Raw genomic sequence first — 26,631 nt, 5'->3', positions numbered from 1 at the left:
TTTAAGAAATGATGTTCTTTATGGTAAATAGATTTAAGTTTAATTTGATAATTAAATAAATGTGGGAAGGGGAAAGGAAGGAAAGAGAGAAAAGGGAATGAAAAAAGGAAGAAAAGAGGGAGGGAGAGAACAGGAAGAAAGAATAGAAGGGATGAAGAGTGAAAAAATACAGTTGCACAGATGAAGAGGTGAGGTGCAATGGTGAGTGAAGCCACTGCAAGTGTTGGGTCCCTGAATCCCATCTGAATCTCTTACTTCAGTATAAACTCTCTCAGTGTCTGAAAGGCTGGAGCAGAGCCCCACCAGGCCCACATACCTTGATGACATCCTCATCCATGGCCTTGCACTCCACCAGCTCTGAGATGTCCCTCACTGTGCTGTTCTCCTCCACCGACACCACCCTGACAGGCATGGCCACCGTCTTCCCAGTGAGGATGGCTGTGTTCAGCAGTTCAGTGTCCTGCCGAAGAACCAGACATACCAGATCAACAGACCGTCTCCATTCTGCTGGTACCAGGTGATGCTTAGGGATGCTCTCGAGGTAAGTGTTGGGTTGCTCCTGTTAGACACACTGTGGTACTGTCCTTAGGAATCATATCAGAACACTCTTTAGAACAGAGTCCTAAGAGTGCTTGACTTTTGGCTTACATGTGCTCATCTTCCTTGCTCCCAATAACAATAAAGAACATGTATTCTTTTTAGTGTTGCAGAGATCCAGCAGAGTTGCACAGCAGCTGGTTGGCAAGCAACAGAAGCCAACTTTGAGTACTTTGTGAAGAAAGGTATCAAGCTGGGTTGACTAATGCCTGCCTCCACCTGCAAAAGATGCCCAGAGCCTGTGAGCATACTTGGTGTGATGGCTAATCTTGTTTGTCAGCTCCACTGAAGAAGTGCCTCTACCAAATCTACCTGTGGAGTATTTTCTTGATTGATGACTGATGTGTGAGGGCCCAGCCCACTGTGGATGGTGCCACCCCTGGGCAGGTGGTCTTGGGGCATTTATGAAAGCGGGCTGAGCAGGTTAGAAAGAACAAGTCAGTAAACAACACTCTGCTTCAGTTCCTTCCTTGAGTTCCTGCCTTGACTATGATGGAGTGTGACCTGAGAGTTATAAGCTGAAGCAAGCCTTTTCCTCCCAGGGATGCTTTTTGGTCATGATACATGAGAAAGCAAAGTAGAATGCCTGGTAGGAGGGACTTGGCAGGTAGGATGAAGTTCAGGGCCTTGAGAACAGGCATCATTCTGGATCCCTTGGGGTGGCCCCGGTGGAATTCTAAAAGTCCATGAAGAAGGAAGGACTCATGGGGCTCAGAGTTAGACCTCAGGCTATGTTGATGTAAGAGAGGCCAGCATGGGAGTGACAAGCCCCAATGGTTCTGAAGACCGGAAAGGCAAAGGGAGATTTTCCCTAGGGACACTTTCTAGGAGTGGCATAGCCCTGTTACAAGCTGGCTTTCATCTCACATTGCAAACCTCTGTCCCCCAGAAGGGAGGTAGGATGAGTACTCCCTCATGTCGAGTAGCTGGGGCTACAAGTGGCACTTTACCCACTAAGGGGCCTCCTTTTCCTGTTGTTGTTATTCATAGTGTTGGGCATGGGGCTAGGAGCCTCCTCCATGCTAGACAAGTGCTTTAGCATGGAGCCACATCCTCAGCCCACGGGTTTCTTCTTTGAAGTGCTTTTTTGTTTTTTGTTTTTTCCAAATCAAACTGTCTCTCTGCTGTCCCATAAGAGCGCACTCCACCACACCCACAGGCATGTCTGCTTAATCTCTTCATGTCAATGTTCTGTAAAATTGCACACACAATCTGCTGAGTGATGGAGAAAACACTGTCCTTTTTGAGTTTGCAGGGTGATTACCACCTGCATGCAGGCTGGCAGTCCTTCTCTTGATGGCCATTCAAAGTTGCAAACAGACCTTTGAGTCTAGGGATCTACAGGCACCTTTCACCTCGGGGCCAATTTCTCCCAAGTTCCTCTCCACAAACACTGCTTTTCTTCAGGGTGACCTTTTGTTTGAAGCAGGCACACAGCACAGAGAGGCTTTTGTTACAAGTGGAACCCCAGATCCTCAGACAGTTGGGCCCATCATCCTGCAGTTGAGCAAGGCTCTGCCTGCCTCTACATGGTGCATGGGAATCCTGAAGCCAGGTTCCAATTATGGGTGGCCCTGACCATGGCTATTACAGATGCTAAGAATACCATGGAAATCCCCAAGTCAAGTTCATTACAGGTAATGTGCTCAATGTTGTTTTTCATTTTCTCTCTCCTAATGGTCTTCAGCAAATGGCTTGTTAAACAGTGTGGTCCCTTATGAGCTAATTGTGATTATTGTCCTAAATGGTTGTTACAGTTTCACAACTACACACACACACACACACACACACACACACACACACACCAACGTCATCATCATCTCACTTTAGCACTCATCTCTGGTCAAGGCTAGTTGGACATCAGCAATTTCTTACTGGCCACATCAGTTTCAAGGATTAACAGTCACAGACAAAATGAACAAGGAAAGAAACCTTTCATCTGTGAAATACCCCTGCTCACACTCATGGGAGAAGTTCCCTGTATTTAACAGCCATTCTGTTGAGCAGTTAACTTCATCGCTAGTTTGTTGATATGTGGGCAGAGAGAGTCTGGCATTCTAGCTTCTTCCCTGGCTTGTCTATCAACTTCAGAATTTCCTGGATCACATTTATCAAGGTTCTTCATGCTGAGGTGGCTATATCATTTGTGAGTATGAGACATCCAAGAAGTGACAGATCCAGATGGTGACCATTCTGAGTTCCTTTGGAGCGCTGTACAGGATAGCATAGATGATGTGGTATGAAAGAATGAAATATTCCTCAAAGTGCTGGCAGCTGGAAGAACAAATTGTGACTCTAGGTCTGGTGAAAGCAAACAGTTAGAATTGTGTATGCTCATGCATGTTTGTAGGTGCACCCGTGTGTATCTGCCCATGTGTGTGTGTGTGTGCCCATGTGTATGTATCTCTGTGTGTGTACCATGTGCCCATGCATATGTGTCTGTGTGTATGTATGTATGTACACCTGTGTTTAATACTGATGAACCAGGCACATGTTTCTGTTCTTTCATTTCCCAGACAGTTTTCCAGTGGAATACAGTTCTTAATGATGTGAGTGGCACACTATTTAAGAGCCAAACGCTGGAATGTTTCCTGAAACCCAAACTCTACCAGGGTCCCTGGGGAGGATCATGCTTCTCACAGGGACTGGTAGGAGCAGGGATGCCACCCATCTCTTGTCTCAGAACCAATCAACCTCCCCTTCATCACTTTTGGGCATGGAGTGGCTCTCTCTGTCTCTCTGACTCTGTGTGTCTGTTTCTCTGTCTCTCTGTGTGTCTGTCTCTGTTTCTTTGTTTCTCTGTGTGTCTCTCTTTATCTCTTTTTTCTCTTTTTATCTGTCTCTGTCTGTCTCTTTCTCTCTGTGTGGGGGTGTGAGAGAGAGACAAAGACACATACACACAGAGAGAGAGAGAGAAAAAGAGAGAGACAGAGAGAGAGAGAAAGAGAGAGAGAGAGAGAGAGAGAGAGAGAGAGAGAGAGAGAGCCCTTTATGAACACATACCATCCTGTTGACTACATGAGGATCAAACAGGGCCTCATGAATAGAATAGACTCACAGTGGGTGTGGAGGTGTCACCACCCAGAGGCTTCAAGCTAGTAATTGCCTCTTTGCTTCCCTGCCTCCCCTCCCCGACTCCCAGGTAACTAGTCTCCCTTGCAGAAAAGAATCAGCAACACAGACATGTTAAGTCACTCCTGCCCCTTGGAATTCTGTAAGAGCCCAAGGCTCCCAAGAAAGATTTCCATGCCATTTGTTCTCACGTAATCGCTATGTCCATTTCTGAACGAATCGTAATTTTACATTTACAATTAAGAGAATAGAAATACTTTTGATTCATTAAGAAGTCTTAGATGCAAACTCCATAAAAATGATAGGGAAGTGATCAGTTGTGCCTGGGGTGCTTATCCCTGGAGTGTCTGTGGGGAGCATCCCTGGGTTCTCTGGAGGGGAGATTATGGGTGTGAAAGAGAAAGGGTGGAGTATGATTCAACTACAAGAAGGATCGAGCCACTGACAGGCTACCAGACAGGCAGAGCAGAAAACATGACACCAGGTAAGAAAATCTAGATCCAGCTAAACCATAGGACAGGAAGCCTATCTGGTGTTTCCTGAGTTGGGGTAGGGACTATGTCTGTGGATGAGCATGGATTTCCTTTCTGGCACCTGAACACTGTAGAATTATATAGAGGCATCGCATGCTGTAGTCACATGCATGGCAGCACATTTCTGGTCAAGTGGCAGCCTTAGAGGTGTCATCATCCAAGCAGGGTGCACCCTGGTCTTCCAGGTCCAGCAGGGCTCTCATAGTCTGTTGACATGACAGGATTCCCAAAGGCATCCCAGCTGCATGGTCATAATTACCTAGGGTTGAAGCATGGGCATACCCTATGGCCACCTGGGGCTGACACATTATATTTAGAGCCATTTAATGGTGCTGGGGCTGGAGTGAATGCTGTGGGTACTCTGATGTCACTGTCCTTCTGTTGGTCTGCTCCTTTCTTGCACCTTGTCTGAGGAGTTCTTAGTCTTTCGAGGATATTTCTAGTGCTTTCTCCCAAATCCCTGCTGAAACAAAATGTATCCCTGTTGTGAGGGATCCACAGTTTCCATCTCTCTCTTTTCTTCTTCAGTGACCACCTTTTCTTCTAGGACCTCCTGAATGATCTCATCTAGAAGGACAAAGGTCTTCTCTGGATCAAGAATGGATGAGCTTCAGACCCCTGCAATACCTACAGGTTGGACAAGAAGCTGGGATGATCCCGGATACCAAACAATGCCAATGCCAATGTCAATGCCAATAGGACCTGTAGTACCACCACCCACTCCCCAATACTGGCTGCACTTAATCTCAGATGTGTTCATGAGGAAGTAGCTCATTGTAGTGGGCTTGTGGCTGAGCCTGGCATGGAAGAGGCACACCTCTACCCCAAAGCTAGACACTCGGTTCTCTGCCTGGCTTAAGGTCACTTTCTGTAGACTCTTGCCATCTGGGTCATCCTCATCACCCATATCAGCCTTCTCCATGGCTGCTAGTGAGTAAATGCCAGATACCCAGACTTCTCTCTTTATAGGGACAGCAGCCAGGGATCAGCAGCACTTGATCCCAGTTCAGAGTCACAGGTGCTGAGCCTGTGACTTAGCATCTTCAGGGGACAGAAGTCTCTCCACCCTCCACAGAAATATTTCATTCAAGCTTTCATTTAGTACATCTCAGAAAAAAAAAAAAAAAGGTTGGTGTCACTACCAAGGAGGAAACAGGATCCTGGAACGCCTCATCTCCTGGCAACCAAGCCATCTGTTGCTGAGGTCCCTCTGTGTGTAAGAGTCCCCTGCCCAGTTGATGTTGAACAAAACCAGCCAGCATGGCCACAGTGTGAGGATACCAGTGTCAGAGGACTTCATTTCTCTGGGAAACAGGAGTGAGACTGAACAAGGTACTGACTAAAATAAGGCCATTACACAGACTTCTCTATGGTGAATGATCACTTTACACCCTCTGGATTGATTACGTCAGAATAACTATGAGCTTTAGATTTTCCTCTATAGCAGGGAAAGCATGCCACTTAATATACCATCCTCTCTCCCAGTGTGGTTTTTAGGGTCATTTTATAAAGTCACTGTTATCCCAGAGGGCTCTGTCAGGGTCAAAGGCTGGAAAGAGATTGACATGACTCCTTGTCCCCAGGACATGCTGTGCTTACAGCCACACAGGAGCCTTCTCCGTGTATTGTGAATGCTGCTTTTTGTGGCATCAAGGGCCTAGTGTTCTGTGATGCCGAGGACTCTGTGTCCTGACAGCAAGCATTCCTAGACAGTGCCTTGTTTAGCGTGCTTTTGTCCATTGGCTGCTTTTCCAGTCCTATCTCAGTGAGAGGCTCTCCCATCTTCCCCTACCAGCACAAATTCTATTTCTTTGATCTTGTTTTTCTTCCAATTTGAGGGCCAGGATCAATGGGATGCTGTGAGGTTGGGCTTGTCTCACTTCCTATTCAGAGGAACAGGCAAGCATCCTTGCATGTGATTGGTGTAGCTCTGTTCCCAACTCTTATTCAAAGCTCCAGGCAGTAAGGACTCCCATCCTGAAGCATAGAGGGATGGTAGCTGATCTCCATTCTTCAGTTTAGCTGGCTGGATCACATTTCAAAAGCCTATAGAGGCCAGTCCTTTAAGATCTGAATGAGGAGACCCTGTTCCCGTTCCGCTGGAACATGATATCTTCCAGAGCCTCCCTCTTCTGTCTACTTCTCTCCTCTCCACACTGTATTTTCTTGACTTCATCTCTTCATATGTCTTGTTCCTCTTAAGCAGAATGCTGTTCCCTTACACAACCACAATTCTCAACCTTCTAATACTAAGAAATGCCTAAGATTAGGGAAGAGCGCTTCTAGGTGTGTCTGGGAGGCAGTTCCTAAGACAATCAGATCCTGAGGCCTCTGATTGACTAACACTAATTACTGGATGGATCAATAATCTGATGACATTGTTGGCTGAAAAGTGAGAAGTGAGGCCTGGTTGAAGGAAGTAGGCAATTGGGGGTCATGTCCTTGGGACCTGTGTCCTGTTCCCAGTCCCCTTTTGTATACTTTCTCTCTGCTTTCTGCCTGGAAGGTTGTGAGTAGCAGTTGTTGCTCACACATGCCTGCTGCCTAAGTGCAAGGGGCTAAGTGACTACCTTTGATCTCTCAGAAACATGAGCCAACAGTAATCTGTCTACTCTCATTTTTGTCAGGGATTTAAACATGGTCATAAGAAAAGTAATTCACATAGCAGCTTTGTTCTCCATAGTTCACCAATGGCTCCCAAGACAATCCTATTCAGATTTAGGTCTGTGCCTGTCCCTTCTGAGACCAAGCCCCCCCCCCCCCTCTGGTTGGAACAGCAACTGCTGAAGAACTCTGAGCTACAAACATATCTTCAGAGGTAGAAAAATAGAGACTGTCTACAAGCCTTTCCAGTTTGAGTTTCCAGTTGTGGCTTTAGCTCAGGGGGTAGAGGGCTTACTTGCCTAGTATGAAAAGAACCCTGAGTTCAACCCCTAGAACCTCATAAACCAAGCATGGTGGTGCACACCTATAATCCAGAACTCAGGACATGGAAGCAGGAGGGTCATAAGGTCAGACACATCTTTATGTAGTGAGCTTGAGACTAGCCTGAGATATGTGATGTCTGGTCATTTGGGGCCTAGCCCCATTTAAAGGCCTTGAATTTTGGAGATGGCCCTTGGCTGGCTTCTTGAGTATATGTGACTAGAATCCTGGAAGAGTCTATTCCATGTTTGCATCTTTGGAAGTGAGACCAGAGCATGCATGGCTCAAGGACCACAGTTCAAGAGTGATGGATGGTGTAGATTGACAAGATACTCTAGGACCATAAGTCAGCTTTGGCTTGGGAGGGAGGCAATGAAGGTGTTTTACAGTGGCAGTGTGGAGGGCTTAAGTCCCTAGGAAGATTGCATTCAGCTTTTCCTGTCTTGTGGAGTTTCCAGGGTGACTTATGGAAGCAGAGATTGTTTGAGCTTGGCTACCTGTTCCACTGGCTGGAACTGACATGCTACCCACCTGCATGCCAACATCCTTTCTGATTGGTCAGTGCTACCCTTTGCTTTGTTCTGATTGGTTGGAGCCTGCATCACTCCATCTGGCAGAATTTGAATATCATTCATTTGTACCTATGCAAGTAGGAAGTTTCCAATAATCAGTGGAATCTCTCTGTTGTTTCTAGAGTACTGCCTTCTAAGTGATCCCTTAGTTTGTTGTAAATAACTCAGCAATGGGTGTGTATGTATGTGTGTTATGTGTGTATATGCATGTGTATGTGTGTACATGTGTTGTGTGTAGATGTGTATGTGTGTGTTTATGTGTATGCTATATGTGTAAATATGTGCATATTTGTGTGTGTGTGTGTGTGTGTGTGTGTGTGTGTGTGTGTGTGTAGAGTAGAGGTTTATATTAGGTGTCTTCCTCAATTGCTGATGTGTTTGGAGCAGGGTCATCTGGACTGGAGCTAGGCTAGCTGGCCTGTGAGCCCCAGCAATCCTCCTGCCTCCACCTGTTCAGTGCTGGGATTATAAGTGTACACTCTGCAACAGTTTTTATGTGGTGCTGGGGAGCTGAACTCAGGTCCTCAAGCTTGTATGGCAAGCACTACAAACTGAGCCAGCTCCCTCGCTCCTAGTAAAAATCTTCAGCAATACTTTGCAAAGATCTTCATTGGCATCCTCAGGGCACCTAGACCCTTGTCATAGTGACCTGCCAGAGTCCAGCCACACAGAGTTTTGCACTGTCTGTATTCACTACAGGGAGTTCAAAACAAGCCTCATTTCTCCTCTGTCCTGAAACTTTGCGTTTGTGCCAGCTGCCACTACTGGAGGAATGCAGAGGCTCAACAGCAAGCCACTTACACATCTTCCGAGGGAGTCGTGGCTGCTCTCCAAAGGTAGCTGAGCAAATTTCCCTCCCTCCCCGAGGACACATGCTAACAGCTCTGCGGGCCTCAAAGCCACACAGCAATAATTCCAGGTCCTGTCTCTGTGGGGAAACCCAACTCCCACCTCATTTTCTTCCAATTTATTCATGGTACGAAACTGGGGTGTGGGAGGCAGACTTAACTTAGCTGTCAATTTGCTTCTAAGGCAAGATGGAGAATCTATTCTAAAGCGTGCATTTAAAACAAGAAAGCAATTCAATTTTGCTAGACACTATCCACAAGGTCCAGAGCGGTAACTCAGCTATTAAACAAGTCATCCTCTGGGGTGGCACACAGAATAAGTTGCAGGAATGTCTCGGAAAGAAAGTCAGTTGTTTTATACAATTTTGCCAAGAAAGAAAGCACTTGAGAAATATGTATTTTATTTCTGCCAACTTGTGGCCTCTTTCTCTGCTTCTAGATTCCTGCACTCCTTAATTACATGGATGCTGCTGCTGCTACAAGCCAAGGGTGTTTTCTAGGTGGTCCTAAGGTAGAGCCTGTTCTAGCCATGTCATGAGGGAGAAGGAAACAAGGGTGACTGCTCATAGCCCTCTGCTTTGCATAGGGTACAGAATGGAAAGATGCACCTCTATGTGTTCATCACTAGGCCACTTGCCTTTCCTAAGCCATGGGGAAGAGTCTATCCTAGGTCCCTTGCAGCTAAGAATGAGGAGTGCAAATGATGTTCTGCCTTTCTGGTCCTCCTCCTCCTCCTCTTGCTCTTCCTCCTCCTCCTCCTTCTCCTCCTCCTCCTCCTCCTCCTCCTCCTCCTCCTCCTCCTCCTCCTCCTACTCCTTCTCCTCCTGTCTTCTCCCTCCCCCTCTTCTCTGTGTGTGTCTGTATGTTTTTGGAAGAAGAAGCATTCAAATCAATAAATGTGATCAGCATCAGGCATATTGATCTGGATAGTTTTTTGCTTCTGCCAGCAGCTCTAGCATTTCAGAGGATGCTAGCCAGTGGGAGACACTTACAGAGTTTTGTGGGTTGGTGACAGTGAGCTGGGAGCCAATGTTTGGGAGGCTATCGGGGGAGTGGCTTTCCATGCAAGCTTCTTTGATGGCATCACAATCACATACAGATCCTTCATCATTTGGGGCTTTGGCTGTGATCACAGAAAGGAGTAGAAGGGGGTTTTCCAGAAAGGCCTAAAAGGGCAGGCTCAGGTGTGAGTGGACTCAGGTATGAGGCAGGCTCAGGTGTGGGTGAGCTTAAGTAGATGTGGGTTTGAATACAGGCTAGACACCATGATTGTACCTGGGCAGCTTGGTTTGCTCCTCCTGTGCTTGGAAAATGCTAGCTAGTGCATTTCAGATGGTTGAGTATTCCTATACCATGCCAATCAAGAATGGAAGGATCCAGCTGGCCCCGTTAGAGTGGTGCCCAGAGCTGGGTGGATGGGCAGTGAGCCAGGTTTTGTTGCAGGGAGCTGGCATGGGATCAAGGTGCTTACAGTTCTGTGTTCCACTAGACACTCTGTGGATGGTGGCTCCCCAGGCTCTGGAGAGGGTCACAGGAACCTCCAGGCTCTGCAGACTGTCAAGACCCGTGGACTGTCCCAGCTGTACATCAGCAAATGCCAGGAAGCTCCTATGCCTCACACAGCTCAAGGAACTCATTTCCCATTTTATCATTGCCTCCCCAAATCTATCCTGAACCCCAGAATCCAACCTGACTGTCCCAGTGAAAGCCCAGCATCTGATGCATAAACAACCATTCACATCACCCCTAGTGGCAGAGATGGGAAACAGTACATCCTGCAAACATCACTTTTAATTTCGAAAATTTTGACAATTTCACACACATACGCAGTGGTATTGCTATTGTATTTACCCCGGTTCCTCTCTCTTATCTCTGTTCTCCTCCTGTTGACTCCTTTTTTCTTGACATCTCACTGTAACTAGATGGTTATGACTTATTGAAGATGTCACACACTGGACACTTCAGCACCTCCCCCACCTCTTTTTGTGGGGAGGTGGCAGTGGTGATCTTTCCCCAGCTAACACAAACTGCAGGTCACACAGCACACTCAGTGACTGTAGTGCTGTTTATTCCCTGGCATTGCTGCTCCTGATCCCACCCAGGTGAAATGAGGTGTCAAGATTCACTTTCTGTAAAGTGCCTAGTACAATGAACTTGAGCAACTTTGTGCAGCTTCGTACATTTGCCCCTTCATACTATTAGAACATCCCATCTTTCAAAGGCTCTCCTGGGCCATTTCCAATTAATCTCTGCTCCAGCCCCAGGCAATCCCTGACTGTTCTTTCACTGTCATTTTGCCATTTTTAGAAATGATCCCCAGAATGCCTAATTTTTAAATGCTTAGTTTCCCTCATCCCAGATTTTTATGTGTATATATGTATGTGGGTACCCATGTGCACATAAAAACCAGAGGACAACACCAGATGCCATCCCTCAGGAATGCCAAGTACTTGGTTTGCTGAGATAGCATCCTTCACTGGCCAAGAACTTGCCAAGTAGACTAGCTGGTCAGCAAGCCACAGGACTCCATCAGTCTCCACCCCACACCCACTCCCCAGCACTGGGATAACCAACATGCACAACAATGCCTATTTTATGTGTGTTGGATCAGGCTCAGGTCATTATGCAAATACTTAATCAATTGTATTATCTCCCCAGTACCTGTTATTTTTTTGTGGTGAAGGGGGTGCTAGGTAGCCCAGGCTAACCTTGATTTTGAGGGAATCCCTCTGCCCCACCCTTCTGACTTGCTGGGGATAAGGGATGAGTTACCATGGTGAGTTCTACCCTGGTTTTCTAAAGGGGCATCAGCAGTTATTGTTCATTGCCAAACAGCATTTTACCCTCTGGCTACATGGTGGCTCATTAACTCCTTCACTTGTTGAAGTGTACTGTTTATGCTGGACATGAGGACTGTTATGTACTAACACCTGCCTGCCCATATCGTCATGGGCAGCAGCTCTCACCCTCCTGGGTCCCCAAGAAACTTAGAACTGTGCTATGTAGACATGTGACACGGGAAGAAACTGCCAAGCCGGTTTCCAATAGCTTTTCATCATCCTTTCACCTCTTATTTCCACACAGAGCCTGTGTGGTCCACTTTCTCCACACCATAGCAACACTTGGTCTTGCCTGGCTCTTCTATTTCAGCCTTGCTTTTGAGTGTGAGGTGACTACTCTTCTTTTTTCTTTAGTTTTTGCACTTCCTCAGGGACTAATGAAATTAATACCCTTTACTTCCCAAACATTCCAAATTTAAATTTTGGCTCCTGTGCATTTTGAGGTTCAAATTCCTTAAGCCATTATGTTAACACTAAATTTAATCTTTTTTAACTTAAAAATTTATTTTATGGCCGGGCATTGGTGGTCCATGCCTTTAATCCCAGCATTTGGGAGGCAGAGGCAGGCAGATTTCTGTGAGTTTGAGGCCAGCCTGGTCTCCAGAGTGAGTGCCAGGATAGGCTCCAAAGCTACACAGAGAAACCCTGTCTCGAAAAAACAAAACAAAACAAAAAATCATTTTATGTATATGGGTATATGGGTGGTTTTTTTTTTTTTTTGGTTTTGTTTTTACCTGCATGTTTTTACCTGCATTATGGGCATGTTTGGTGCCCACATAGGCCACAAGAGGTCATTTTATCCCCTGGAGCTCAGTTAGAATTGGTTGTTAGCCCCTGTGTGGGTGCTGGGTTTTCATGCAAGTACAGCCAGTGTTCCTAATCACAGAGCCATCTCTCCAGTCCCCAAAATTTAGTGTTTTTGTTTGTTTGTTTTGTTTTGTTTTGTTTTTTGTTTTTCCAGACAGAGTTTCTCTGTGTAGCTTTGAGGTCTATCCTGGAACTTCCTCTGTAGACCAGTGTGGCCTAAAACTCAGAGATCTGCCTGCCTCTCCCTCCCTGCTGGGATTAAAGGTATGTGCCACCACTACCTGGCCAAAATTTAGTTTTCATGTAAAGAGAAAATTTAAAGACCCAGGCAACAGGTAAGAAGGGAATATTTTAGCTTATCAGTAATGAGGGATAGATATATGACAGATAGAGAGATACATGACAGACAGACAGGCAGATGGAGTTCTGAGACACAAAAACCACTATATACAACTTGAGATTGAAACTTGGGTTTTGCAGGTGCTGTGCAGGCATTAGGCTATATCTCAGCCTTTTTTTTTTTTTCTTAACTTTTTATTGAGACAGGGTCTTACTCAACTGCCCAGGTTGGCCTTGAACTCATTCTGTAATCCAGGCCAACCTTGAACTTTTAGTCCTTCTGCCTCAAGCCTCCTAGGTAGTTGGAGTCACAGGTTATTAGTTACTATTCCTACCTAAAGAAGATTTGCTGTAGAAAACAATGAATAATTTTTGTCAGCAGCCATTTGAGTTACTTATTAGAAGTACTTAACTGTGCACCCTTAGAAGTCCTCATGGAAACAGGGTTTTTTCCCCCAGGTTTGGATGTAGTTGCTCACACCAGCAGACACAGCATTTGAAATTAGAGACTGGGGAGCATGGGATGCAGACTCTGGAATGCCAGCCCTGGCTGCTGAGTTCGTGAACAAGCTGCTGTTTACTTGGATATTTCCTAGCTCTGTCAGCTGGTGTCTTCTAAGAAAATTTACACTCTCCTTTTGCTTGTTAAGGAACATGTCTTCAAGCAGCCTGAGAGGGTGGGGCCACACTATGAGGTACAGACACCTTGAAGCTACTCTCCCACTCCCCATCCCCCACCCCTTCTAAAATGGAGCTTAGGAAGACACTGCTCAGCTTCCTGAGCCCCAGCCCACTTTACAGTTAATTTTGAGTACAAGCAGTAATCCCAGCGTAAAACCCTTATCCTAAGGGGAACTACACTATATTAGACAAATAAGAGCCCAGGGACAGAAGCAGATCTTTGCTTCTCTCCTGCAAATGATTAAGGAAGGGGAACTAGTTTGTGGGTTCCGTGGCTCCTGTGAACCCAAGGAGATTTCTCTGAGGGTTGGTGACAAGGGACCTCCATAATGAGGAATGGGACAGCAGCAGGCAGGCTCTGACATCTGTGATGACCCATTTATGTTTCTTTAAATTAGCATCATTATGGCAATTTTGAGCAAAATGTCTTTAGTTTCATTCCTCAGCTACCCCCCTCTCCCACCACGTGCCCATCCTGTACTTCGATTCTCCCTTGTAACTTGTCTCTTTTCTTCCTTCATTTCCCAGGTGACCTTATACCCACCCCTGGTCCTTATTCATTAACTGTTGCTTACCCCCTCATCAACTATTGTTTTTTTTTCTTCCAGTTACCCACTGAGTCCAGTTAATGCTGTCCATATACCCATGGGTATACGGGCATCCACTGGAGCATAAGCTACCTGCCAGACTGCAGATCTCGAAGGTACTGGGAAAGACTGGCTTGTGGCTGCTGTATCATGATACAGGGAGATGTGGACTGTGCACCACCCAGGTGGTATGTGTGAGGCTGGAATGAGGCGTGTGTGTGGCAGGACAGAAACCCAAGACGATCCTTCTAGAGGATGGATTCCAGCCAGGGGCTGCTTCATGGTTGCTGACCCTCCAAGAGTGTGCTTTTCTGTTTCTTGATTTAACCTGATCTCCTCTGAGAGTGGGGCACTGTGTATCTGTGAACTCCTCCTCCTTCCTTCTTCATTCAGCTCCCTTCCCCCTTATCCTCCTCTTCCCCCCTCCTCCTCCTTCTTCCTCTCCCTCTTCTTTTTTCTCCTTCCTTCTCTCCTCCTCCCTCCTCTGCCTCATTCCTCCCCCACCCCACCCCTTGCCTTTGAAACAACTGTATTAAGATGTGACTTGATGGCACATGTGTAGTCAGTGTTGTTTGCGGGGAATCACAGAACTGTGCAGCCATCTCTACAATGAGTTTGAACACAGTGTATCACCCCACAGGTATTTTGCCTCCTTTGGCTGTTACCCCATCCTCCCCACCCTGGGCTGTCACTAAGTTGTTTTCTGTGTCTGTGGATTTGTTGATTCCTTTCACTTAGGATGATGGTTTTGAAGCTCAGCCTTGCTCTAGCACATGCCTGCACTCCATTTTTTTTTTAACTGCCAAATGATTGCTATGCTCTTGAGTTGAGTGGTGCAATTACGGAGTGGGAATCATAAACTAAAACGGCCGCATCACTGAGCACTTCCTAGGATCCAAGCTCTGTTCTAATTACACACATTATTTCAATTGAGATGCCTTCAGAGGTTGGGCAGGGAAAACAAATGGGTCCACTGGACCTGGGGAAAACCGTCACAAGTGCTGGCTCAGTCCTGGTCTAAGGAGGGTGGGGTACAGCCTCCACTCAGCATTGCTAATGGCTGCCTTGTGGGTTGTAGATTGCCAGGGACTCCATGCCTTTCAAGAGATGCCAGAACTGGGTGTAGTAGCTCATACCTTTAATCCCAGGAGATACAGGCATATATCTGGTCTATATAGTGAGTTCCAGGACTACATAGATAGACCCTTGTCTCAAAAAAAAAAATAGGAGGTGGTGGGAGGAAGAAACCAGGTTTATTTGTGTGTGTGAAATCTTTCAATTGCTAAATATGGGTGGCAAATTCCATCTTAAGGCAATGCAGACAAAGAATGACTTCTCTATAGCTACCTTCACTTTTACAGCAATGGCTTAAGGTGACCACACTGGGTCACACACATCCCATGAACAATGTCAGAGTCAAACTGGGAAACCAAGGTGGCCAACTCACTCAGGTTCACATAGACAATTCCTGGTCTTATAATCAGAAACCCTATATTCCAGGTGCCTTCTCAATGCCTATTGCAAACTGGAATGGTTGGTCTTCGGAAGTCACAGTTGATTTGTCTGAGGAGTCTCCACCTGAGGTATTGTGGCTGCTCATTTGTGGACATACACTCAGAGTGAATATTTGAACACACAAAGGAAAGAAGTTGGTATCTTCTACCCATCGAAATATTCTCTAGGGCAGTGGTTCTCAATATGTGGGCCACCAAGCCTATGGGGATCAAATGACCCTTTCTTAGGGATCAAATATCAGAATCCTGCCTATCATTATCATTCTCTCTCTCTCTCTCTCTCTCTCTCTCTCTCTCTCTCTTCTCTCTCTTAGTTTTTCGAGGCAGGGTTTCTCTGTGGCTTTGGAGCCTGTCCTGGAACTAGCTCTTGTAGACCAGGCTGGTCTCGAACTCACAGAGATCCACCTGCCTCTACCTCCTGAGTTCTGGGACTAAAGGCCTGCACCACCACCACCCAGCCAACATTATAATTCATAACAGTAGCAAAATTACAGTTATGAAGTAGCAACAAAAATATTTCTATTTCTATGGTTGGGAGGTCACCAAAACATGAGGAACTGTCTTAAAGGGTCTCAGCATTAGGAAGGTTGAGAAACACTACTCTAGGGTCAAAGATACTATTTTTGTCTCCTCACTGGTCAAATTTGATTTTTCGACTGTTCTAAAAGATGGTATCACTATTATGACCATGACTCCTGTCATAAGAACAGTTATCAGCATCACTGCTTTCATCAGCCCTGTCATCTGAACAATTATCATTATGGCTATGTTGTCAGCAACATCAGCATCATCGCCACCATCATGGTCATCAACATGCCACTACCATGTTCACATCACCATCACCAACAACATTAATACCTCTGATGTCATAAAGGAACTAAACTGGGCAGCTCTGATCTCCAGACATGTGCTTGTTAGTCTGCACTCTGACTCTCTGGTTTGGTACTCCTGGATCATATAGCCACAGTCATGTGGCAAAGATGGTGGTGGTGGTGGTGGTGGTGGTGATTGCTTCTGAGGAAGACTATCCATGATGGACACTGACAAAATTTGCAACAAACGTATCTTTATACACCATGAATCTATAAAGGCATTTCCCAAACTGTAGAAACCTGAGTCTGTGTGAAGGAAGCAGGTGTATCCAGCAGTAGGCCTTTGAAGGGCCAGGAGGGGAACATGATCTAGCTGTGAATCACCCTCTACTCTGAGTCAAGGATACAAACCCCTGTACTGGGATGGAAGCTTCCAAAGGTTTTGGGGAAATGAAGGTATCCTCATGTTTCCCCTGGTACCTTAGTAGGATACTCATGTTGTAAATAATCTCAATTAAAACACCCCCAAATTATGGATGACATTTTCTTTTGCTGACTCTGATAGTTCCTGTCTAGATGTTCTAGGACACTGAAAATTAGGTCACAGAGAATCAAATATTCATGGTAAACAAAGAACAAAGGCACAGCATCTGATCCTGTGACGAAACACCTGAGACAGTCAACTTACTAGCAAAACAAGGTTTATTCTGGTATTTGGTTTCAGAGGTCCTGGCCCATAGCTTCTGCCTCAAGAAGAAGAACAAGATTGTGATGGGAGAACATGACTCTTAAGAACCTGTTCATTTCATGGCAGCCGGGAAACAAAGCTAAAGACAGGCAACTCTGGTTGCTATAGCCCCTTTCAGGAAGTCTCTCACCCGTGGCCAATGACCTAACTTCCTCCCAGTAGGCCCCACATCCTAGAGGTTCCATTACTCCCGGCAGTGCTATGGGTTGGGGAACATGCCACTGGGAACATTCATCCAAGACACAAACAGAAAAGGATTCTGGGAGACAGTGATATGTTTAGTGCCTTGATTGTGTCTGTACATCTCAATTTATCAACTTACGGACATTTTTTTTTTTTACTTATTATAATTCAGCAAAGTTACTTTTTAAGCAAAGGTGGTGGGAATTTTTGAAATAACCCATGTCTTAGTTATGGGTTCTATTGCTGTGAAGAGACACCATGACCATGACAACTCTTATAAAGGAAAACATTTAATTGGTGCTGCCTTATAGTTCAGAGACTCAGTACACTGTCATCATGGTGGGAAGCAAGGTGGCATGCAGATAGACATGGTGCTGGAGAGGTAGCTGAGAGTTCTCCATGTGGATTCACAGGCAGTGGAAAGAGTGAGTGACACTGGGCCTGGCTTGGAAATCTCAAAGCCCGTTCTCAATGACACACTTCCCCAACAAGACTACACCTCCTAATAGTGCTACTCCCTGTGAGCCTATGGGGACCATTTTCTTCAAACTAGTATACCCCATGAGGCTGGTGGAAGGGGCAGAGCTTGCCTTCCCTGGGAATGGAGTGGGAAGGTGTGGAGGAGGGCAGGTCCCGAGGGAGCTCTGGGTGGTGGTGGTGGATACTTGGACTTCTACCCTCAGCTTTAATCTTTGTCACCATTCGTGGGGAGGAGGGGTGAGCCATCAGAGCATGGCTTCAGAAAGGAGTAGGTTTCAGGCTGTGCCCTGGCTTCTCAAAGATCTCCCGAGAGGCAGAACCAGCCTCAGAAGTGGCCCGGGACATTTTCCATCATTATGCAGGCTGCCAGTGGCCGGGGGTTAATGTAGATGAAATTGGAGGTTTGTGTGTGACCTGGTGGCAGGGGACTACTTAAAGGAAAGGAGGAACCAGCTTATCTGTGTGTTTGAAAGGCAAAGGGAACACTTTTTCAGAAAATAAATGAATGTGCTGATTTTGACCTTTTAAAACTCTTTGGAAAAATCCAGATTCAGGGGGTGGGAAGGACCCTCTTGTTTCATCTAGCCACTCTTGTATTAATTTCTAAGGCTAAATACCAGGCTTAATTCTCATTAAAATCTGTATCCACCTAAGGTTCTCAGGAATAAAATTCCATTATCCATTCTCTTGGGTTTCTACCTTCAAGAATGCTTGGCATGCTGAGAGTCAGGACAGCAGGGCTTGTGTCTCTGAGAAGTTCCTCTCTTCTCCCTTCCCTTCCCCACTCCCATCCCCTCCTCTTCCTTCTCTTCTCCTTCCCTCTCTTTTCCTTCCCTCCCCTCCTCTCCCCTTAGGACACAGTGTTTTAGCTCAGCAGCTTGCCTTCGGGAACACCCCCACAGCCTTGGAAGTGAATTTTAGGTCTGATCCCAACTGTCAAATTTCCTTCTGAGTAATGGATGGCTCTCATTTCTGTGGATGGCTGCACACCTCGCCCGGTGGTGTCTATCAGGACAAGGGTGGTGTGTTTGGGCATCCATGATGGCAATGCTTGGGGTGGGAACTACACATGGCTTTGCACTGCTTCCTGATTGATCCTGTGAGTTTTTGGTTTTTTTTTTTTAAGCCTTATCTTATGTATATGAGTGTTCTACCAGCATGTCTCTCCTAATCCTCTTTGTAAAGGGGGGAAAAAGAGAAGGGACACTCTGAGTTATAAGCCACTCATAACGGTGTAGAGAAAGCAGAATTGAAAGCCCTTGTTTTGGTGCTATATCCTAAAATGTTATAAAAGTACACTGTTCCTATCTAATGTAAGTAGTAGTAGCAGCGTGCACGTGTGTGTGTGTGTGTGTGTGTGTGTGTGTGTGTGTGTGTGTGTGTTGCCTTTGCAAGCCTGCATACATGTGTATATGTGTGCACCTATTCTTGTGTTTTCGAGTGGGTATGTAAGCCAGAGGTTGACATTGGGTGTTGTCTTCTATTACTGTTAATCTTAGTTTTTGAGACAGGGTATCCCTGAACATGGAACTCCCTGATTAGGCTAGGCTGGCTGGCCATTAAGTCCCACTGAGCCCACACCTGACCTCTGCCCCTGCCCAGGCAACTCAGATAAATAGTTTCCACATAGAAGAAATGATTACCCCAGAATATATTTGACAGCCCAAGTGCTTCTCCAGTTTCATGCTAACCACACACAGAGCTGTCATGCATGTTCTTGGTCTTTACTAGATTCATACCTCTATGCCAAGCCTTATGTGGGCATGAAGAGGGTTCTGGGGAGGAAGAGGGTCCTTAAGGGAAAGGATGCCAATGGCAAGGGCAGCCTGTAGCTGTCTGGATGTGGTGCTGAGCAAGCTACATTGGGACCAGCTACTGTGGTTTAATAGTCACAGCTCCTTAGAACAAATGGCACTGTGTGACTTCTGCAGTGACTGGGCTCTTACAGACCCATGTGTACAACCTGCTCAGTGCTTGGGGGGAGTCAGATGCAAAGGCCTGATGGTACAGTTGGTTGGTGGTTCTTCCTGTCCCTGCTCCCCACCCCCCCCCCCCGCTCCTTCCCTGCACTGAAGACTTGAGAAGATGTGATGTTGAGGCAAGAATGTCCAAGAGAAGCAAATTCCTCTTTAATAACTCCCGTTGGACCTTTCCAGAGGTGTTTTCTTTCAGATGAATAGCATCATGGGAAATTTATTTGCTTTCTTTTCCTTTTATGAATATTTATTTTATTTTTATATGTATGTATATTCACATGTGTGCGAGTTTCCCTTGAGTTCAGAAGAGGATGTTGGGTCCCCTGGAATTGGAGTTACAAGCAGTGAGTGGTGAGCCATTCTGAACTGGGTCCTCTGCAAGAGCAGAAAGTGCTCTTAACCCTTGAGCTATTTCTCCACCCCTACTCAATGTTTTCAAAGACTTAACCAGCTGCAAACAGGCAAGATGGGGCTTGCTTCATGGTGTTTGTTTTTTTCTCTTTCCTTTTAAAAACTCTTTAGCTTGGCCTGTTATTTCCAGTTACATGGGATTCTGAGGAAGGATGGTTGCAAATTGAAGGCTTGCCTAGGCTACAGAATGGGTTCAAGACCAACCTGGGCAACATAGTAAGATCCTGTCTCAAAATAAAAAAGATGGGGTTGTAGTTCAGTGGTAGGAGGTTGCAGAATATGCATGTGGTCATAGGTTCAATCTTAGCACTAAAAGAAATGAAATACAATTTCTAATCTTTGAGTGTATCTACAGTTCTATTCCTACTTACTATCAATAAAAACTTTTAGGAGGTAGTTATAAATGTATTTAATCTCATGTTAATTTAAATAAACCACTTACTCATATGGTTATCCCTTTTCTTTATAAATAAATGAATCCCCCAAAACATTTTGTCACTTAAAAATATTCAGGCAAAAACATAGTTTTAAAGTGCCTCTGAGCCATTTCATTAGCACAACTTCTTATATAATTTTGGAGGCAAGGGCTGGTCTTGAACTCAGAATCCTCCTGCATCAGCCTGAGTGCTGGGATTACAGGTATGTACAGCCACACCCATCTGACAGCTGTTCCTAATTCTCTATACTGTGTCACACAGTTAAAGTCAAGTCCTGTAAGTATTAGGTAAGCACAACACAGATGGACATCAGAGCCGAGAGGTCAGATGCAAGCTGTATTCACGCTGGTCCTGTAGAGATGTCACTGTCAGAGACTATGGCATGAAGCCAATCTGAATTCTCTTGGGATAACTTGCAGACAAAAGGATTTGGGTTATGACATGAGGAGTGATTTCTTCTCATCTTAAAAGCACCGTAAAAACACAATAACCACAATAATGACATCTCATTTCAAGGAGGACTCGCATGTTGACAAAGGGCTGTAATAATATCTTATATCCTTACAATGGTTTTGCCTTTCAAAGTATTTGCATGTCTCATTTTTCTGAAATAGGCAGGATAAGAATTGGGCACTTATGTTCTGTAATGGATGTTGGCATGAATTCTAGGACACAGATCTGCAATCTTCCCTTTCCCACTGAAGGGCCACACAGTAAATATTTAAGAGTTTTTGATCACACAAGCAAATGCATTTAAAATGAAGACTTGAAAATGGAGTCAAGGTCAGGTTTCAAGTGGAGGGTTACCTGGAGTTACAGTATGCATTCAAAGCCAAGAATGAGCCAGGTGTGGTGGTGCAATCTTAGCACTATGGTGGCTGAGGCAGGGGGATTGAGACTTTGAAGTGAGTCTGGGTTATACAATGAGCTCTCATGAGGAAGCTGACCTTCCTAATATGATTCTTTTGGCTCAGAGGTCAAGCCTTGTCAACCGTGTACAAGGCCTGTATTCAGCCCACAGCATCCAAAAATAATATCATAAGCAATTACTCACCACCTTCTCTATGTTAACAAATCCTGTAACAGACAACATGTGGGCTGATATCTGCTGTGTCTGGCTAGTATCTGTCTCCCACCTTACAGTGAGAGCCAGATTTTCCCATGATGCATCATGCCTGCCTATTCTGTTCTAACTGAGTCTGACATGTCACCTGCTCTGGGTGACATAGCTTTAGGCCTGGCAAGCAGAGTATAGCATTCACTTTGACTTTGATGAATGACTTTTGCTGAATGTTTAAAGGGGATGCACATGGTCAAGCCAGGCCAATGCCTCTAAAAATTTATTCATTTTGTTTTTTAAATTGTGTGTATTTGGTGTCTGTGTGTGCATTATGTGCATGTGTAAGTGCAGTACCAGAGTCCAGAAGAGGGCGTCAAATCCCCCAAACCGGAGCTACAAGCAGATGGAGCTAGGAACTGAACTTGGGTTCTCTGAAAGAGCAGAATAAGCCTTTTTAACTACGGAGCCATCTCTCTAGACCAATGCTTCTAAACCAGAGCTTCCCCAGGGGGTTTGTTGAGTGATAGGCAGTAAGAATCTCATTCTTCTTTCTGGAATGACACCATTATGGCCCCACTAGGAGCCATCTGATGATTCTAACAGAGAGACTCATGGCTTGGAGCATCCAGGGTATAGTCTGCAAGACCAGAACCAATAACGTTTCCTAGGAGGTCTTAAAAGACTCCAGGTAGATCTTCTAAACCACACAATGTGCACTGGCAGGTGTTTGAGAAACACTTTAAGTCCAAATTGGGTTGGGTTTGTTTCCAATGTATACTCAAGAATCCTGATCAATTCATTTCCCATAATCTTTTGTTAATTGAATAGGATGCTTGCTGATAAGAGCTCATCAAGGAGAATGCCAGAAGGTCAACACATAATTTGCCATCCAACGCCATCATGGGTGGGATGGAGAAGCACTAGGCTTTGTGATTCCAATGTGGCTTGTCCACTGTACATTGTCCACTGGCTTCTTGGCTATCGAAAGCCTTGTTCATGGTCCAAGAGAAATGGGATGAAGCAGTTGTCTTTCAAGCAGGGGCAGGGAGGAGCTAGGTGTATTTCTCAGGTCTGCATGATACAGGGTCCTCTACTGTCTTAGTTTCCCTTCTATTGCTGTAATAAAACACTCTTAACAAAACAACTTGGGGCAGAAAGTACTTATTTGGCTTACATTTCCAGGTACAGTCCATCATTGGGGGAGATAAGGCAGGGACTCAAGCAGTTTGTCACACATCCACAGTCAAAGGCAGAGAGAACACTCAGCCATGCTGCCTGCCCATGCACAGTCTACCTTTTTCACTCTTACACAGCCCATGAAATCATTCTACCTGCATTGAAGGTGGGTCTTTCTGCTTCCACTGACCATCAAGACAATCCCCCACAGACATGAACCCAGGACAACTTGACCTAGACAATTCTTCATTAAGACTCATTTCCCAGGTGATTCTGGGTTGTGTCAAGTTGACAGTTAAGACTAGCCAGCACATTTGCCCATTCACATAATGCCATATAATCAATAATAACTTCAGTTGATTCAGATGTCTGAGATTTGGGGTCGCTTGTTGCCACAGCCTAGTCCAGGTCATCCTGACCAGGACACATGGCAGCCTAAAGGATATATGTATATGTATATGTATATGTATATGTATATGTATATGTATATGTATATGTACATGAAAAAGAGAACTGAAGTGGTTCAAATTAAAAGTAAACAACAAGGATATTGGTATGTGGACATGGCTAGTACCATGACAACATTATCTGAGGAGCTTAGCTAATGAAAGGTAATGTCACTTTCACGGTGGAGGAAAATGGGGTTACTTATACATAAAATAATTTCAGTGATGACCTGGGAAAGAGGAATCATGCAGGGGTACTGTTAATCAGTAGGATGCAAGGGCTGTCATGACAGCATGACTTACCATAGCGAGAGGGACAATGGCGACCAGGTCCTTCTGGCTGATGAAGATTTCAGACACAGCAATGTCTGTGGTTCCCTTCCTTGGGTACTCCACCTGCCATGTGATGGGCTGTGTCCCTGACAGGCTGCTGAAACTGGTGATTTCAAAATTCATCTGCATGACCTCGTTGAATAGATTGCTGCTTCTGGAAGCAAGTGAAAGGGACCAGCTTTAATGTCATGTTGTTTGAAGGATCCTGCTCTTCCTTTACCCCCAATCCTACAATTGTGCTCAGAATGACAGGATGAAAAAAAAAAAAGCTTTCAGAGACAGCTCCAGGCACTTGAAGCATGATGTCATTTTCAAGTTAGAGTGGAGAGCTAGGATAGAGTGACATCCACAAGCCACAGACCTGAGCAGAAATTCTTAGATATTAAGCACTGATCAGTGTGCAGAAGGATGGGGTATTTAGGTTGTTTTTGAAGTAAGGACTCACTTCATAGCCATAGCTGGCCCCGAGCTCACTCAAAACTTGTAGAAGTCTCCTTCCTCAGCTTCCTGAGTTCTGGGATTAGTGTGCACCACCATGCCCAGGTAACACTCATTGCTTTTGTTTTTAGTAGGACTGGACTCCAAAGTCATGTTCAGGTGGGGAACTGCCATAAATATATACTTTTAAAACTGACTCATGGAGTTGAGCTGTACCTCTAGTGGTAGAGTGTTTGCCTGGCATGCACAAAACCCATGGTTCAATTCCCAGCACTGGATCTACCAGGCATGATGGTGCACACCTGTGATCCCAGGACTTGGGAAGTTGAATCAGGTGGATGGGAGTTAAAGGACATCCTGGTTACACTATGATTTCAAGGCTAACCTAGGATACAATCTCTGCCCCCCAATAACAAACCCAGTGCAGTACGTGAGTCTGATTCATCCAACTCTGCATTGAATACCCTCACTCAGAATCTGCCCCCATCAGATGTCCTCTTCTATGCTTGCTGCTGGAAGACAGAGACAAAGAAAAGGAGCCAGTTCATCGTGTATCCAGCACTCTTCTGCTGTCTCTCAGCTTCTCCCTTGAGGAGGCCAAGAGCCCCCACCTAATTGGGTGTGTGGTGATGTTGGAGCAATGAAGAGAGATATTTAAACACTCAGGCAACCTTAGAGAGTACTAGGAATCCACTACTTGATAAAAATCAATGGTGTGGATTTACAGATGTAAGTCTTGAAAGAAAATTTCAAAATTGGCTTAAAATAAAGTAGTTACTCCAAAGTAAATAAATCCCCCAGTAGTCACAACACATTTTAGACCACTGGAAACCCAATTTTCCAAACCTCTTGTCCATTGGAGTCATCTGTAAGAAAATGGAGCCTAAGAATGAGCTAAAAGCTAAAGAGACTTTAGCTTCCCAGCCTGGGCAGCTCAGTGCCTGTGGAAGCAAAGAGACTCACAAAATGAAGAAATGAAATTCTCAATGGGGAAGCCTCTCCCAGGAGAACAGTACGGTCTGCTGTGGGCTGTATTTTACCCCTCCTTCTTCAAGTGCTGTCACGAACCCAAACATCTCCTTCTTGCCCACAGAAGCATCTTTCCAAAGAGCTCTCCATGGTTCTGAGGAATATGCATTTGAATTGCAGGCTGTAGCTTGAGTTGACTAAGAAAGTGGGGACTGAACAAGTTCCTCTCAAAGAACAGGATAGGAGGAGAAAAGAGTTGTAGGGGAGAACCCTAACTAATCTGTGTATCACCATGTGGTAATATTATGGCGTGTTACTCCTTTGGCTGCTACAAGGCATCTCCCTGACTCTGTCTTCTTTCTCTCCATCTCTGTTTGGATTTCTCATCTAGCTATATTCTGTCCTGCCATAAGCCCAAACAGCTTTATTCATCAACCAAAAAAAGCAATACATATTTGCAGCACACAGAAGGACATCTCATATCATCTCCCCTTTTTTGTCTACCTCTGATTAAGATATTTTTATATATTGTTACAATTTTGAGGTCACTGTCCTCATGCTGCTCATGTGTTTAAAGATTATTTTTATAATGTGAAGTTTTAGTCTTTAAGCCATATGGGTTATTAAGAATTACAGGTTGATAATCACCCATGTTTGTCAGGCTTATAGTTAGGTTAGTTAGGTTCTCTAGATGCACAGAGATGTACTCTACATAGACAGTTAATCTTCAAACACTCTAAAGACCTACAGAATATGACATTTAAATGTTTTAATAACTTAGAATTCTGTTGATGTGAGACACAACTGCTCCTGACAGCACTGATCTATTTCTGGAAGGATGTTGGACACGGAAGACTCTCCAGGTAGAACTTGTTTTCTTCTTGGCTAAACTGGCCTATTAGGCAAGGAACTGCCCTTGTCTCTACTGCTGACAGTAAGCACACTGCCCATTCTGGACAAGCAGGATACAAGGAAAAGCAACTGCTGAATTTTGCTAAGACAGGGTAGGACAGTCTTTCAAATTTTCCTGCTTCTGAGCTGGGCAGTGCTGGAGAACACCTTTAATCCCAGCATTTGGCAGGCAGAGGCAGGTGGATCTCTGTGAGTTTGAGACTAGCCTGGACTACAAGATCTAGTTCTAGGACAGGCTCCAAAGCTACACTGGGAAATCCTGTCTCAAAACAAACAAACAAACAAACAAACAAACAAACAAACACAAATTTTCCTGCTTCTGAAACGGTCTGTCACATATTCTAGACCTATAGCCAAAGCTGGTTGTCCCAACATTGCAGAGACTTTGGGTGACTGTCCAGGTAGCCAGTTGTTTCTGTCTTTTCTTGAATCTTTTGGAAGTTGCTTACTCAGTTAATGTTATTTTCCTTCTCAGGTCTTTGGGGTTGAAGACTAGATAGTCATAGCTACTATCTTCTCATATCTTAGCTAGGATCTATTAGGTACAAGACTTAGACACTTCAGGATAGGACAGCTATTAGAATAATCTCTGTTATTTGCCAATTACCTATGGCCTGGACACTTAGTATGTATTTCTTGCTTGATGTTGTCCTTCTTGTAGTTCCATTTTTGTTTATGTTATTACCCTTTCTTTCTCCTGGACAATACTTGATAATTGTTCTTATTGTATATAGTTTTGTATTATGTTTAGAACTTTCTTATTTAGACAAAAAAGGGAAGTGTTGTAGGAACTCATTCTGCCAATAGCCTTGGGGTACTAGCCTTAGGGCATGGCTTGTTGTCTGTGGATGCCACTTAAAAGGAGAGAGAGAGAGAGAGAGAGAGAGAGAGAGAGAGAGAGAGAGAGAGAGAGGTCTTGAACTCTCTTGGGTGGT

General features: G+C 45.0%; 1 protein-coding gene across 1 annotated transcript in view; it reads right to left on the bottom strand.

The window, feature by feature from the left end:
- The window catches only part of Tmem132c (transmembrane protein 132C), a 287,785-nt gene that overhangs the window by 22,359 nt on the left and 238,795 nt on the right, over window positions 1–26,631 (bottom strand). The window contains exons 4-5 of the mRNA XM_027413858.2: window positions 23,348–23,531; window positions 317–460 (exon numbers count right to left, since the gene is read on the bottom strand). Of these exons, the coding sequence (XP_027269659.1) occupies window positions 317–460; window positions 23,348–23,531 (328 nt within the window). The remainder of the gene's footprint in view (window positions 1–316; window positions 461–23,347; window positions 23,532–26,631) is intronic.

The sequence above is a fragment of the Cricetulus griseus genome, chromosome 4, assembly GCF_003668045.3.
Source record: "Cricetulus griseus strain 17A/GY chromosome 4, alternate assembly CriGri-PICRH-1.0, whole genome shotgun sequence".
Taxonomy (NCBI): domain Eukaryota; kingdom Metazoa; phylum Chordata; class Mammalia; order Rodentia; family Cricetidae; genus Cricetulus; species Cricetulus griseus.
This window is presented reverse-complemented; position numbering and strand designations above follow the sequence as displayed.